The 16,964-nt window shown below is 34.1% G+C and overlaps 3 protein-coding genes across 3 annotated transcripts; 1 reads left to right on the top strand and 2 right to left on the bottom strand.

The window, feature by feature from the left end:
• LOC104815395 (peptidyl-prolyl cis-trans isomerase CYP28, chloroplastic) lies at positions 1-1,168 on the top strand. The gene is made up of 2 exons (XM_010543778.2): positions 1-721; positions 833-1,168. The coding sequence occupies exons 1-2, from the start codon at positions 61-63 to the stop codon at positions 1,039-1,041; spliced, it is 870 nt and encodes a 289-aa protein (XP_010542080.1). The 5' UTR covers positions 1-60; the 3' UTR covers positions 1,042-1,168.
• LOC104815396 lies at positions 1,098-6,989 on the bottom strand. The gene is made up of 9 exons (XM_010543779.2): positions 3,837-6,989; positions 3,564-3,739; positions 3,413-3,484; positions 3,175-3,327; positions 2,868-3,031; positions 1,966-2,113; positions 1,712-1,834; positions 1,535-1,622; positions 1,098-1,441 (listed from the first exon to the last, which is right to left on the bottom strand). Exons 1-9 carry the CDS (start codon positions 6,583-6,585, stop codon positions 1,293-1,295), a joined length of 3,822 nt encoding a protein of 1,273 aa, XP_010542081.1. The 5' UTR covers positions 6,586-6,989; the 3' UTR covers positions 1,098-1,292.
• A 6,106-nt stretch (positions 6,990-13,095) lies between these two features.
• LOC104815394 lies at positions 13,096-14,005 on the bottom strand (the record flags this gene model as incomplete). The annotated part of the gene is made up of 1 exon (XM_010543777.1): positions 13,096-14,005. A coding segment is annotated over one exon (804 nt), but the record flags the coding sequence as incomplete, so codon positions are not given.
• Positions 14,006-16,964: the final 2,959 nt, after the last annotated feature.

Genomic DNA, 16,964 nt, shown 5'->3' with positions numbered 1-16,964 from the left:
ATCCACAGCCCGAAAACGGGGGACCCACAACGTTAGCCTTTCTGATTACGCGCCATTCACATGCTCACAACTCCTCCAGTTCCCATGGCTTCCGTCATCATCCCTCCGTCGCTATCCGCCGCCATCACTCGCCGGAATCTCCTCCTGACCACCACTATCTCAGCTGCATCTCCGTTGCAACAATCTATCTCTCCTCCGCCTGACACCACCATCACCGACCGCGTCTTCCTCGACTTCTCCGTCTGCCCCACCTACTTCCGCTCGGAATCCTCCTCCACCATCACCGCCGCATCTCAGCCATGCTCCGATTCCTTTCTCTTAGGCCGCGTCGTTCTCGGATTGTACGGACGCCATGTCCCGATCACAGTCTCCACCTTCAAGCTCATGTGCACTTCCTCTGCTTCGTCGTACAGGAACACACCGGTTAACAAGATCTTTCCCGGTCGGTATTTTCTTGCCGGAAGACAAGGAAGTGGCCGGAGAGATAAGGCGGAGGTGGTTCCCGATCTGCCTCGCAACACCGAGGTCGTCGATTCTAGGGCTTTTCTTCTCCCTCACGCTCGTCCCGGTGTCGTCTCGCTTTGCTTGTCCGAGAACGACGACGACGATGATACCAGACTAGATCCTGAATACAGGAACGTCGAATTCTTGATCACTACAGGTCCTGGACCTTGCCCGCAGCTCGACGGCGCGAACATCGTGTTCGGGACCGTGCTCGAAGGTCAGTTTTTCTGTAATTCCGATCCGATTACTCCTCGCGAATTAGGTGTTTCCAATTCTAGATTTCACTGTGATAGCGCTTCAATCAAATTCCGATTTCAAAACTTTTTAGGATTGGATGTGGTGACGAGCATTGCTTCGATCCCCACGTACACGCCATCCGAGAGGATTCGACAATTCAACGATCTAGCTGAGTTTCTCGGAGACGAACGAGCGCAGAACGCACGGTCGCTTTGGAACAGACCTCTGAAGACTGTATATATCAGCGATTGCGGCGAACTCAAGGTGACAAATCCTTCACTTTCTCCAACCTTACCTTAAGAACAATCACAGGATATATGCTGTGTCTCTCTCCTGCATCTCTACTCGAAGAACGCTGAATCCGAAATTGTATTATACTGAGAAAGACAAAACCTTTATGAACAAAGCATTTTCCATTTGTGTGAAACACTATCTCCTCCTGTGGGTGAGATTCTCAAACATGGCTAAAACCAAATATGGAAATGTTCAGACCATAGAGAAGAACATATGTTTAAGGTTGCCCTTTAGAGAAGGAAGGAAGGTGATATGTTCTAGGCCATGGAGCAAAGCTCGTTAACGATCTCCGTGAAGCTCGGCCTCTCCGATGGCTCCGCAGACCAGCATCTCTCCATCAGCAGTTTCCAGTCCAAGTCACAGAGGTCAGGGATTGGCGGCCGCAGCGTGTTACTAACTATTCCACCTGACCCGAGTTTTCAAATCGTATGTCAGAAAACCCGGTAAAACTGCAAAGGGACATCGAATGGGGAGAGATTTGGGTAGAGTGTTCTTTTACCTATGATTGCTCCGTAGTGCAAGTCAGCGTAGGGTTCTTCGCCGGTTAGAAGTTCCCAGAGGACAATTCCGAAGGAAAACACATCGACCTGGTTTTGTTACAATCGAGAAGAACGAATTGTCGGTTAGGGAGAAAACACGGGGCACAGATGAAGAAAGATGGGTAATGAAGAGTAACCTTCTCGGAGACGAGACTACTGATTCCATTGAGAAGCTCTGGTGCCATCCACGGGAGTGTTCCACGGACACCACCCGATATCAATGTCTGGCACTTCACCTTCGAAAGCCCTAAATCACCGACCTGAGACCGAGATTCAACAAATTCCACACATCTCACTGGTGGCAAACCAAGATATGAACGCTCGTTTTGGCATTGCGAATAATGAAAATCGACAAAAAATGGACAGGAATGAAATTAAAAAGACGATTGACCTTGCATATCGGGCGATGAGGATCACGAAGATTTACGAGCAAGTTGTCACTTTTCAGATCAAAGTGTACAATATTCTTGCCATGCAGATACTCCATCCCGAAAGCAATGTCCATGGCGATCAGTAAACGTTTTCGCTTATCAAAGTTCCTGAAAAACATATTAGTATCATTTCTGTATTTCATTGGGAAAATGGGTGAACATGCCTCCTAACTCATATAAGTATTAATATTTAATAGGGATTTGCCCCCTCAGCCTCTTGATGGTCGAGTACCCAAGCTTCGGTACCTATGGGGTGCAGCGAGTAGGAGGGAATCGAGCCAGCGAAATCACGGAGGAGGGCGGGGGGAGGAGAGAGAGGAAAGAGAGATACCAATGCGTACCTTATGCTCGAGGAGAGCGATGAGGGACGATTGATTAGCGGCGGAGCCGCGGAGATAAGGGTCGAATTTCAACTATCGGAGACCAAACCCTAATCCCCAATTTTTGTAAAAAATATATAATCCCCAAATTTAAATCCTAACTCGACTCATCCGTGGAAACCCTAAACCCCTCGTGTTCGCCGCCTCACCGCAACAATGACTTCTGCCCTCTCGTGACACTGCCTCTCATATCCTCGCCCCTATCGTTCTCAGTCCTTGACATTGCCTTGAAATGCTAAGGCCCCAGACCTCGGATTACCCGCAGATACGAATAACTAATCGACGAAACCAGAGCTCGAACCCAAAGGGTCGGGTTCTCGCCATCGCCAACCTCATACTCATCCCACTGCTGGATGGGTATACGAAATTTCAGATACCTGACTCGCAAGTCAGGTGGTACTCAAAATTTTGAATCCCGAGCACACGACCCACCTCTAGGTTAACTAGCTCCGAACAATAAATTCAAAGTAAGAAAACCGTACCTCATATTTTTCTGCAAGGCATTTCTTAAAGAACCGTTAACCATATACTCTGTTACAGTTGCCACAGCACCTCCGGGCGAATCAACCACGACGCCATAGAAGGCGACCACATTCGGATGATGCAACCCTGCTAGCTTCCGTGCCTCGTTCCAAAAATCATCTATCTAAATCATTTGCATATATTGTAAAGAAAAAAATTAGTTTAAGCTGTTACGAAGCCATGAAAGAAAAGCTTGAAGATTTTAACCGAGATTGTGAAATAGAATGTAAATGTATCGGATGGATAAATGGATACAATCATACAAACCATTCGTTCTTGCTCAGATGGCTTCCCAGCGAAACACCTATCGTTAATCCGCTTGATCGCAACATCTGTGCCTCGCCATTTCCCGTGATAAACCGTACCGAATGTTCCAGAACCTAGTTCTCGCAATTCTTCGAGATCACTATCCTTTATAATCTGTCAAATAATAGTGTATACAGTTATACTCGATATATACGAAATTCGGTAAAAGTGAACGGCTGTAAAACCTGGCGTCTCTAACCTGCAATTGGTCCAAACAATCGGAAACATTGTGCCCGAAATTCAGTCTTTCTAGAAATTGGTTCCCCATATCCTGAGAAACGATTTGTCACAAATGATCACACTTCTGAACGACATGAAACAGTACATTGAGGCCTTGGAGTGGGATTTACCTTCTGATTAGCATCACCGCTCAGAGAAACTTCTACTTTCGTATTAGCCTCGGGAACGGATTCATCCACGTTGCTCGGAAATTCAGCATCCGAAGGTGTACCCGACTGTAGAACAGATGCAGCAACACCCTCAGCAACATTCTGGAGTTCTTGCTTTATCCGTTCCTCCGAGCCGCCTTTTAAACCAAGATACCGATGAATAATTGTGCTCGAAACATAACCTCATATGAGAGCTACAATGCCAGTACATTTATAAGAAAGCGTTAATATCACCTTTAGAGGACACTGATTGATCTGCTTTGACATCATCCTCCTTCGAGATGGTTACCGACTGGGGAATCCTGTCTTGCAAATAAGTCCTTGTCTTTGGTACACCGCTCAACAAAGACGGGTTCTCGGGAAAATGATCTTGACCAACAAAGTCTCCCTTTTTAATCTGAATTTTGTTAGGTCTGAGAGGAGGAGGAGCATCATGTTGCATATTCCAAGGGTCCTGGTTGTTGAAGAGCGAGTTCGATGAATCTTTAACTTCTGCATCACCATTACTCGATGACAAGGATGACGGTAAATTAGCAGCAGCATCGTAGGCAGAATACACGGAATTCCTGAATTGGGTTTCTGATGGATTCACGAGCTGGACTCCAACCACCGAATGTGGATATAAACCATGATTACCTAAAAATGGTGACTGAGCTTTCTCATATGATTCTATAGGTTGAGATTCATGGCCTTGAAGAACAACTCTTGCACTCGGTAGCATCTCCCTCGGCTTTGTGTGATCCGTGTTATGCATTGATGGAGGTTGACCATACGTGTTATCTCGAAACATATCCCCCGGAATTCCTTCATTGCCAATCTTCTCGGTTGGAGGGACAAAATTCTCGGGGTTGGTATATGTTTCAGGAGCATTTATGTGGAGACTCTCCATCAATCCACCTAGTTGTCTATGATAGTCATGGGGCAAGACAGGATTCAAATGATTTTCCTTTTGGATACTGACTGGAATCTGTTTCGGAGTCTCTCCCATGGTTTCCTGAGGAACATGTTCAGAAGGTTGAACCCGAACAGTCCCGACATTTTCCTTGTGTATAATATCCATCTCCTGATGATTGGGGATCCTCTTTTGGCCTGTAAAGTTGCTCGGTTGGATTCTCATAGCATCATCTGGATGAAAAGTATGATAAACGGAGGTGGCATCTGGTATGGAGCTTGTATCACTGCCTCTTATTTCCTGTGCCACTGGATCTGAATGGGCATGAGGCAATGCCTTTTGGCACAAATGACAGTCCTCTACCCTTTGGGTATTTTCAGGTGAAATTATGGGCCGAGGCACTATTCCTTCAGAGAGAACAACATTGTCTGGAGGTGCCATCTGAGCCCATCCATAACTCCCGGGTGCAACTGTTCCCTGATATGCAGTGTAGTTCAGTTCTGTGGGAAATGGGACTAACTTTGGAACCCCGAGACCGTTTTCATCGGGATAGTTACCTGACCAGGTGTCTTGAGTCTGGACCACGGGCTGAATCACAACTGGCCGAACACCCGAGTGGGTGGTTGAAGGGGCAAATGTCATGTGGACAGGGCGAAAGAACTGATGGGGCGAGACACTTTGAACGTTTCCTTGAAAAGGTTGTTGAGTAAACATGGAACCAGCATTTGCCAAATGATGCTGGTTTGATGGATGGGCATATTCCGGTTGTCTAAATACTTGTAGACGAGGATCAACATAAGCCTGCGAGTGACGTAGAGGCTGTGCAGCTGTCGGTTGCTGGATGTTGACCGGTGGCATCTGCTTCTCTGAGACCACCTCCGGCTGAGAAGGACCAACCCTAGCAACAGGAACAGCCATCGGTATAGCATAATTATCAGCATAAGCCGAGGAATCGGGATGAAGGGGAACCGTTCTTGCAGCATTGTCATTAGAAGTAACAAGATTTTCCGGAGGTGCGAACGTGCTTGTGGTCACAGCAGCAGCAACAAAATCACTCTGACCAGGGCCCGAGCTATCAACAGCATCTGTAGCACTGTAATCAGAGTTCTGGTTTGAACTAGCACTTGCTATACTCTCCTTTCTTGTGATTCCACCGTTAATCCCATCAACAACACCGTTCACAGCCTCAACATATCTCTGCCCGCTATCGAGTGCATCTCCAAACTGCATTGCTCCCAAAGACTCAACCTCAGAAGCCGAAAACAAAAATACCCTCAGCTTAGCTGACCCATCTGGAGATCTCTCTAGCAACTTCTCATACTCCTCCATCATATTATCGAGATCCTCGGGGCACGAAACAGAGACCAATGCATCAAGATCCTCATCAGGAAGCTGGTATTTAATGACGACAGGTTGACCATACACCTCAAACATTTTTTGCTCTAAGTCAATGAATCTCACATTCTTTTGAACACTGATGATCCTTGTCTGCCCACCCACATATCTCAACACTCCATCACTTGGTCTAGGCCAAATCTTGCCCCCAAAGCTGCACAAAAACTTCACCTTTTTCCCTGATACCGAATCATCTCCACCATCTTCAATACCCGTATCAGCACCATTACCACTAGTCCTAATCCCAAGATTTACATCACCACAGTTCCTGTTCATTGCATCAACATTTGATCTCTCACTCCCACTGCTACAATCTCTCATGCTCAAACCCTGATTATACCCAAACCCAGCTCCAAATTCGGTGCTACAATTTTCATGCGCATTAAGAACGACCCTGTTGCCCAAATCGGGTCCATAACCTAACGCACCTGCGGAACCAATTCCAACATGCCCTACCGGAGCCAGAGGACGAGGGCACCACGTGGCGACGCCGGGGACCTGAGTCCCGTAACCTGCACCGACGAACCCAGATTCCGGTAAAGTCGGTGGAAAATAAACCGGCACAGAATTCGGGCTACCAGTTTCAATGGGTCGACCCGGTACAGCATGTACGGATATTCTCGGGTCTTCCGACACCGGAGTGGCTACGTTTATCGGCCTTAGCTCTTTTGGGACCGATGTCTGATCCAACGCCATTGTTAGGGCGACAGATTCCGTAGAGGGGTTCAAACGCAGAGACAGAGACCAGATAGGGCTTTTTTTTTTCTCACCCGCTTATCCGTGCGGACAAATTCAAGCTATCACCGAAGTTTGGAGCAGAAAGGAATAATACAATAGTGAGAACGAATCAAAGGCATAGATTCCGAGCTCAGTTTTCGGGGTGAGAGAAAAGAAGACGAAACCGACTCGGTGAAGAAGAGGAAGAAGAAGACGGAGGGGAATGAGGTTGTCGTGGCGAGGAAATCTCTAATGCTTCGCCCTTTGGATTTGATGTCGTAATCACGTTGACGGATCAGAGCCCACCTTGGATTTTCTCGGATGGGTTCGGGGGAAAATTAATTATTTTCTCGGGAAAATTCAAAAGAGGAACACGAGAGAGAGGGGGAGAGGGAGGGATGGGGCACGTGGTTTAGTCTCATGCAAAAGCTTTCTTTCGTTTTGGTTTTGCCATTTTTTTCCCTTCACCGTTTTTCTCTTTTCTTCTAAATATTTTGTTTTTTTTTTTTTCGTTTGTAAGAATCTCACTTAATCCTAATTTTTAATATATAATCGTACCTCAGTTAACTCCGTTTTAAAAATTAATTCTATATTTTGAAAAATTAAATAAATAAAAATATAATAACACCAAAATATGAAAAATATTTTAAATTAAAATCAAATCTAAATAAAATTTAAAAGGAAACGAAAACCAAAATAGAAATCAAATAATTATATTTTTTAATAACTACAATGCTTATTTCCCGATTTTCCACTGTATATTTTTACATAACTAATTTGTTTAAATTAATATGTGAGTGCATATTAATGAGCTTTGTTATATATATCAATTTTCAACCAATAATAAATGGTCAACGAGAAATTTAAATTCTAAACATATAATAAAAGTTGTAAGAAACTATACAGTTTATCCATACTTGGAAACCAATTGAAAGTATTATATATTTAGAACAAAAAATAATAATAATTTGACGCAAATGGGAAAATAAGTTGAAGTTTTAGGATTCCAATGTCTGAGGTTTCCCAATTTTTTAGGAGATCTTATACTTAAATATTCTTTTTTTTAACAATTTAATATTTTTCCTAATCTCATCAAACAATAGAAAGACACGTTTCAAGTTTATATTCTACTATTTTCAAATTCAAAATTTTAAAACAAATATATTTTTATAATTTTTTAAAATAATTATAGATTCCATTTTTTATATCATATTTCAATGAAATTCAAAATATTTTTTTATTAAAAAATATATTTACTTTTTAAAAACTTTTCGATATTTATTTGTTTTTGTATTCCGATTAGATTTGTTTTTAAAAATAGTTTGAATAAAATTTTAGATCCGAAATTCGATTGTGATACAATTATTTATTACTAATTGTTTTTTCTTTGATACCTGTATGCATGATCCAAAATACATATCTCTATCCAAGAGTGAATTCCATACAAATTTGAATCACCTTTTCTCTTTTAAACTTTAATTATTTTACAACAAATAAGCATGTGTATACTTTTATTCCCTCATGAAATGTATAAAACATAATACCAATTAAGTGATTTTTACACACAAAAACTTTGAAAATTATTTTATTTAAACAACTAAAATAGTCTATGCACTATATGTACATGTACATGGAATCTATCATTTTCACCTTATTTATTTGGGGAAATATAGAAATTGAGAAAAAAAAACAATAAATCATGATGATAATGATGTAATACAGTCTTAAAACATAATCACAAAACAAAGTTGTACTTGAAAATTCACTAAAATTAACAATATATTAATAATAAGTTCATCCAAAGAATTTATGCTATTTATGCACATATGAATGGGTAGATATCGTGCGTATTCATATAAAGAGCTATCATTAACTCTGGATTAGAAAAATAATTACCATCAAGTTCATGTTAAAACTTGATTTAAATTTGTATCAATTTTAAATTGATATTTAGTGACATAATTTTGACTTTAATGAGAGAGTGGGAGAGATACCAATTCGTAGGTTTTATTAGATGATTTTATAACCAAATTGTAGATTTTATTAGGTTATTTTATATTCATAGTTCTCATTAACATAACGAATATTACCATCACCTCATATAATTCTTAGGTCAAATCATTATAATAAACCCTAAATCTTAGTAATATCAAATAGTATTGAACCTATAGAACTTTGAAATAAGATCACTGTTTGATCAAATCATGTTGTATATCGAGAACATCGTATATCATTCAAGCAGCTACGATTGATATTAAATTCGAGTATAGATCAAATATTTGAGATTTTAAAAGATCCAAGCATAGATGAAATATCTGTTATTTTTTATATCATTCTCAAACCAAAAGTAGTTGGTATTATACAATTTGATTTGCAATTTCGAATCTTCATTAATAAATGTTCGAGATTGAAGAATGTAATGCAAGTTATCTATTTTCTTTAGAATTGTAAGGATGAATTTTATAAAAAAAAAATTTTTAATGTTTTTTATATTTCGAAAGGTTATCGAATTTTCAATCTAATTATATCTAAAAAAACTCGAAATTAGATGGTTTATCTGATAAATAAAAGATTAAAAAAAACTTGTTTTCAAATGAGATTTGAGTCTCCATTTAAAGATAATCATTTATATAGATTTTTTTCAAAAAAAAATTATATCTAAAAAAATCTATGTAAATATCTGTTTAATATCATCATATAAAGAAAAACATTGAAGTATAATCCAAAAATGAATTCAAATCCATCCTATGCATATTGTTCTGGTTTTTAATGGTCTTAGATAAAGAATGAATTAGAATAACGTAGAATCCATCATTTTGTCCATTTGCACATGAGAATCCAAATTTTTGTATATGTATATTTATGTTTTACAAACTGATGTTTTTTTGGAGTTTAATAGAATAACATATAACCAAAAAAATTTGGATAAAAAAAAAGGGGAGGCGTGAATGATGGTCTTGGAAATGAAAACAGACATTGTAACGGTTGTTATCTTATAATTATTTTAAAAAAATATCACACACTAATAATCACAAATTTTTTAACGCATATATGTGATTAGTTTTCGCAGTCTTCTTCTATAATATTATAATTAAAAAAAGATAAATGGAATATATAAATAAAACAAAAGAACTATACGGAAGTTGGGGTTAGGACACGACGGAATGATAATGACTCCTATTGAGATTTACATGGGCAGGTGTCTTGTCTCTTCACAGGATACATTTATTTCAGAAAGATATCTTATAAAAATATATTTTTATTGAAATATTGTAAAAAAAATAATTCCTTTATTTTGTTGTTAGATACTCTTCAAAGCCCCACACGTCGAGAACTCTTTTTTTTTTCCTTTAGCGTAAAATATAGATATCTTTAAAATAATGTTATGACATGACAGATAACTTCCAAAACTAATTAGTACACCAATCTAACATATATTATATATAAAAAAGATGTTAGAATCTTTTTATAACAAGACGGTTCACTATTTAGATTTGGATTGTTTATTGATGGAAAAAAATATTCAAATCATGTTTTTATCTCAAATTTAAATTTAAACGTAGAAAAATATTTTTTTCATCCTTTGAAATATATAGTTAAATTAAAAGTTTGATAAATTTTTTAATTATAAAAAAAGTTAACTGAACTTTTAATTCAGAGTCAGTCGTTGTCGAAGGTCTAACTAATTTCTATATCAGAAATCAATCGTTACAGTAGATAAATTCTAAATTGGTTAGAAATTGAATCTAAGGGTTATGCTTTTCCAACTCTAATTTTGAAAGTTACGCTCTTAATTTTTTATTTACGATGAAATGCTATATTAGAAGTATTAACAAATAAAAAATATATGAAATCGTGGAACTAAACGGCAAATAAATGATTGAATAATAATATTTGATTTAATGACAACACAACATTGTAAACACATTTAAAAGTAAAAATAATTTAATAATATTTTTTAGATATTTTAATATATATGATTTAAAAGAAATATATGAAAATCGTGGATAATCCTATCTGTATTGCACACGGGCCCGATCAAAGTTACTCAATATCCAATTTTTTTTTAATATATATATATATATAGTATTGGGTAATATCTCCATTCCCTAGCCAAAATAAATAATTGATTTCAAGAAAATTCGTACTATCTTTTTCACATTTCAGATATTTTGAATTTGAACAGTATTAGAAATTTTTGTGTAAAAGTCACTATCATATGCACAACCAACAAGCGTATACATTCACAAAATACTATTTAAAATTAGAGAAAATAATAAATAAATATACCAATTTGTTAATTTCTTACTCAGAAATATATAAATTTTTTAACTTCCAAAAAAATATATCAATTCACAATTTTCTGACAAATTACTATACGGATACTAACACGGTTAACTTTATAACAGTTTCCAATGAACGGACATGACTTACCGGATTTTCTACGTCAGTGTCATATATCAAAAATTTTCACATCATTAAAAAATAAAAACAAAAGTAAAATTAACTTCATTTAAAATACAAATAATTTAAAAATTTTAAATTTTAATTTTAAATTTTAAATTTTTTTTAAAAATACAAAATTACAAATTTGAAAAATAAAATTTTTAAATTTTAAATTAAAATTCAAAATTTAAATTTAAATTTAAAAAGAAATATTAAAAAATAAAACTTAAAATTTTTAAACTAAATATATACACATAAATATATACATACATATATAATTTTCCCATAAAATATATATACATATATATACATGTACATATACATATATTTCAATATACATATTTATTTTTTTAATATTTATTTTTAAATTTAAATTTAAATTTTGAATTTTAATTTAAAATTTAAAACTTTATTTTTCAAATTTTTAATTTTTTTAATTTTTTAAAAATTTAAAATTTAAAATTATTTTTTAATTATTTTTATTTTAAATGAAGTTAATTTTAATTTTGTTTTTATTTTTTTATGACGTGAAAAATTTTTTATATGTGACACTGACGTAGAAAATCCGGTAAACTATGTCAGTACTGTCACAAAAAATTGTTACAAAGTTAATGATATTATCATCCGTATAGCAATTTGTCAGAAAATTATGAATTGATATATTTTTTAAAAAATTAAAAAATTTATATATTTATGAATAAGAAATTAGTAAATTAGTGTATTTGATATTTTCTCTTTAAAATTATGCACATAAATACGTATATAAATATACATAGTATAATATTTGGATAAAATTGTGCTATGAATCTGACCACCACAAAAAAAAAATCCCAAACGGCACACAGACCGAGTCAATGAAACGTAAATGAACATGGCAGGGCCCCACACTGGTGCACACTTTTACTTTATATATATAGTTATAGCTAAGGTGACTATTTCGGATTTTAAATTTCCGTTATATTCGATTCGATTATATTGGGGTTTAATTATGTTGATTATAAAAAAATTATAATCATTCAGTTTTTATATAAATTTCATTTCGGTTTAGTTATTTTTTGGTTTAGTTCGACTTAGATCAAAATTTTTGTTATAAAAAACTTATTTTTTCGAAAAAATTATCGATTTTTCATTTATTTTTTTAATCACTTTGGTTTTGAATTTTTTAAATTTAGAAAAATCATAACTGTTCAATTTTTATATCGCATTCGGTTTGATTATTATTATATCTTATTCGATTCGATTATTCGGTTACTAAAATTCGAAAAAATTATAATTGTTCGGTTTTTATATCGTATTAGGTTTGATTATGATTATATCTTATTCCATCCGATTATTCAGTTCCTAACCCCATTCTAATGATTAACCTGAATGTGTGGGAGAGAAACTCGTGTGGCCCAATAATAATCGTAAGGGCCTATGATGACTAATGGGTATTTCAGTCATTTACTCTCGAAAATAGAACCGGCCATTTAACCACCTTATGGTGACTATTTCCGTGCCGAAATCAAACAGACTAATCCAAATCCTAATTATATTTATCTGGAATTAAGGTGTTGGATGAGAAGTGGTTTTCAGATTTTTTGGATTTTAAAAATTGAAAAAACTGACAATAAGTTTTTTGAAATTTGGTTTTCCTAAAATCCCGGAAATCTACTTTATGAAAAAAATCAACTAAAAACTAAAAACCACATTTTTTAGAATTTACAAACTTATAAAATCGAAAAGCAAAAAATCAAAAACTAAAAACCAAAAATCAAAAACTAAAGACAAAAACCCAAAATAAAAACCAATGTCATTCAAGGCCTAAATATAGAATTTGCTTTGATCTATTTTTCATTAAATCAAATTTGATTATAAAAGTAATATCGGGATTTTTTAAAGAAAATAAAAGATTTAAAATTAAATTAAATTAAATCAAATTTAATATAAAAATAAATGCATTGTATTTTTAAAATTTTGAAAAATATGAACTAAAAAAATAAATAAATTATAATCGATAAGAAATTTTAAATATCCATATATTAAGATAATTAGAGGGAAATACATAAAATATTTACCGTTGCTTCGAGAAAACAAAATTATTTGCAAAAGAAAAGAAAAAACGACGAAAAAGGAAACGGAACTGAATCCTCATGACTCATCACCGCAATTAACAGTGCGCTGCAAAAATCTCTCTCCCGGCGGCGGATGTCGACTCAGCCTCAGTCTCCGTTGAGTCCTTCGCTGACGACGGAGGAGAATGCGGAAGCCTGGAGGAGAAATTCCGTAGTGGATACTGGTCGAGGTCCTCGTCGTCTCCCTTGTCGAAATTCAGAGAATAACTATGCGCATCGTAATGAAAATCCGTCGAATGCCGTCGGACGTGCCTTCCGCTTCTGCCAGATAATCCGACGCCGGAACCACCACCGATTCGCTGGATCAGACTCCGGCACTTTTCCTGCGACTTTGACAATGTCCGTGAAAGCCTCGGCGACTTCGTCTTCTTGTGAATGTGACGTTCCTTTGGGCTCGCGGTTAAATCGTCATGGCTAGATTTGTCGCCGGGAGATTCCGGAGACGATGACGGAGACAGAGGTTGCGACGGAGCGTGGTGGTGGTGGTGGACCTGCCGGAAACAGCCGCAGATGCAGAGCGACGATTTGAGTTTCTGTTTCAGAGTCGGACTCATTGGTTGGCTCCCAATTCGCCAGAAAAACAACACCGTTCCGTCTATTTCAAAAACCAAGAGGAAATCGAAGACGTTGAATTCTGAACTGAGATCGATTCGATCGATGAGCGGAACGGGCGATAATGATGATGAAGGCGAAAAGATTGCAGAGAACGGGGTTTTCAGGCGATGAACAACGAGGGAGAGAAGAAAAATCGGTTTGAATTCCGTAAGATCTTTTCTTTTTTGCCTTTTTAATTTGAAAAACAACAAATTCGGAGGGGAGGTTTTAGGTTGTTTCCACTTTTTTTTAATGTAGTTTCCAAATAATTATCGGTTTTTGAGAAAACGCTTTATATAATAATAATGTTTACTATTACGGTAAAAGTTAAAAAATACATATTGATTAGTGATATATAACTAATATAGAAAACAAATTAGTGGTATACTTTTTTACCACTAAAATGAAAAGGTATATATTTGAAATATAAAATTTATCCCAAAATTTAATTTTTAACCATAACAAAATCAAGTAGTATCAATTACCAAACCCAAACCATATATATTTAACGTTAAAATTATTATTAATTAAATAATATCATTTTAAATTTTAACCATTAATTATTAATGTATTTAAGTTTTGAGAAAGGAATTAAATAATTAATCACCTTTTTGTATTTATATATTAAAAACCCTATAATATATACTCTTAAACAAAATTTAGTTAATTATTCTACTATGTAATAGTAAATTTATTTATTTTTATCGTTTTTTTTAATTAGGAAATTCTATTCTGGTTTTTCTGCCTTCCTTCCATCGTAGATTCGCAACCCCATTGCGCCTCGAATCCAAAGGCAAAGAAAAATTTATGTTGATGATTTCAAGTACAATGAATTTTTTATATAATAGAAAAGAATATTAGAAAAAAAAATACCAACAAAGTAATGGAAAAAAATTGAACTATATAAAGTATTTGTAGCCAAAATATCCTAACTCGTAATTTTAAAAATTCAAAATATATAGTGAAAAAATAAAGTTAAAACCCGAAGTGTATATACACGATAGTATCAGTAGTTTTTGTAGATTCCTTTCTCTATTTTCATTTCCTTTTCAAGGTAAGTGATGTAATTCTTCATGTTAATTTGATCTTCCCTGCCTTGCCTGTAATTGGGCCGCTTGTCTTGATATGGGCTTCATAATGGGCCTATTGTTTGGTCTTCATCTTCAGCTCGTTGTGTTTTTTTTAATATATAAACTTGGAAAAAGAATTTGTTTTAAAAAATAAATATTTTTATAAAAAATTAAAATAAACAAAATTTAACGTAGGAGCCACATCAAAATCAAAAGTAACTTAAGTAAACACGCCTCCAAAAAAAAAAAACAGAACTTGTTAACACAAAGTGTTCCATGAAAACGGATGTGTCTGTGTATATATACATATATATATATATATATGACATTTTTAACATCATTAATTGGTGAATAGATAAAATATATCATAAATAATTGACCAAAAAAATCTAAAAATATATAATATGTTGCATCTATTAATTACAATAGCATTAACAAATTCATATAATCGTTGATATATCAAAATGAGATGAAAAAATTATGATCAACAATAACCTTAGATATTTACTTACAATAAAAATTCCAACAGAGATTATGTTTTGTAATTTAAGTCCGATCTTTTCAAGGAATTTGGCATCCTTTCTCTTTCTTTTTTAATATATAAAAAAGTAAAAATAGTTGGTTTTTGGAAAAATCACCAAAAAAACCCTTATAGTCTTGTACAAAAAAACTCTTATCATTTTTTTATTATAAAAAAATCTATATTTATACTTTTTCACCGCATTATATTTCTTCAGATATTAGACAAAAAATTGTGTATTTTTTGTATTACCAAACAAATCCTATACTTATATTTATTTGCTGAAATATACCTATACTTTATAAATTATAGCAAATAAACCTATAAACGTAAATGCAAAAAAAAAAGCGGTCAAAAATCTGTTCAAACCTAATCCAATCGATATATATCCGAACCGAATTGAACCGATTAAAATAATATACCACATTGTATATGAATATTTCAAATCCGAAATAACCGAAATAACCGAAGTTATCCCGACCGGTTATATTCGGCTATTGTTAATTCGAGTTCGGTTTATTCATTTTATAATTATTTCGGGTTCGTTTATTTCGAATTTAAAATATTCATATTCAATCTGGTATATTATTTGAATTGATTCGATTCGGTTCGGGTATATGTCGGTCGGGTTCAATTCGGTTATTTTGGATTCGATTATTCTAGATTTTAAATATTCATATCCAACATGGTATATTATTTTAATCGATTCGATTCAAATATATATTGGTTGGATTAGGTTCGGACATATTTTTGATTTTTTTTTGTATTTGTGTTTAGAGATCTATTTATTAGAATTTATAAATTACGTATATATTTCCGCGAATAAGTATAAATATATAGTTTTTTTGGTAATAAAAAAAGTAAATGGTTTTTTTGTCTGATATTTGAAAAGTACATATATATTTCGGCGAATAAATATAAATATAAGATTTTTTGGTAATAAAGAAGTATAAAGTTTTTTTGTCGACATGATTTTTTGGCGATTTTCCTTGTTTTTTTTAGTTGAATATTATTTATTTTTTCCTCCTAGTCGAATTTGGCTTCCATCTATGAATTTGTGATTTCGATCAGTTGTTTCTTCATTAAAATAAATTTTGAAGTACATGATTGACAACGCATATCAGGAATCAAGAATATTCACCACATAATAATTATATGAGGTACACATATTATTAGATTGTTTTTTAATTTTAAAAAGAGTTGTACTAATTCAATTTTTTATATCAAAATTTTATATTAATTTATTTTAAATCAGATTTAATTAAATGTTTGTTTTTATTAAAGTTTTTATATTTAATTTTCATTTTCGTTTATGTCCATACTTTTTAATTTATATAAATATTTTGTTATCAATTTTAAAATAGGTTCGTTTGAAAAAGATTAAATAATATTTATTCAGTTAATTTATATGTAAATCTAAAATATTTACACCATTATATAATTAAAAAAATATAAAACAATTTAGTTGTCAAGAAATATATTTTCATGACATTTCTTACGAATTAAAAAAATGGAAGCAATTTTGCCCTAATTTACAAGCAATAGAACACAAGAAAAGTGTCATATTCTACGATGACAACGACCGGTTCATTAATTAAATTTAAATGATTAATT

The sequence above is a fragment of the Tarenaya hassleriana genome, unplaced genomic scaffold (assembly GCF_000463585.1).
Source record: "Tarenaya hassleriana unplaced genomic scaffold, ASM46358v1 Cleome23, whole genome shotgun sequence".
NCBI lineage: Eukaryota > Viridiplantae > Streptophyta > Magnoliopsida > Brassicales > Cleomaceae > Tarenaya > Tarenaya hassleriana.
This window is presented reverse-complemented; position numbering and strand designations above follow the sequence as displayed.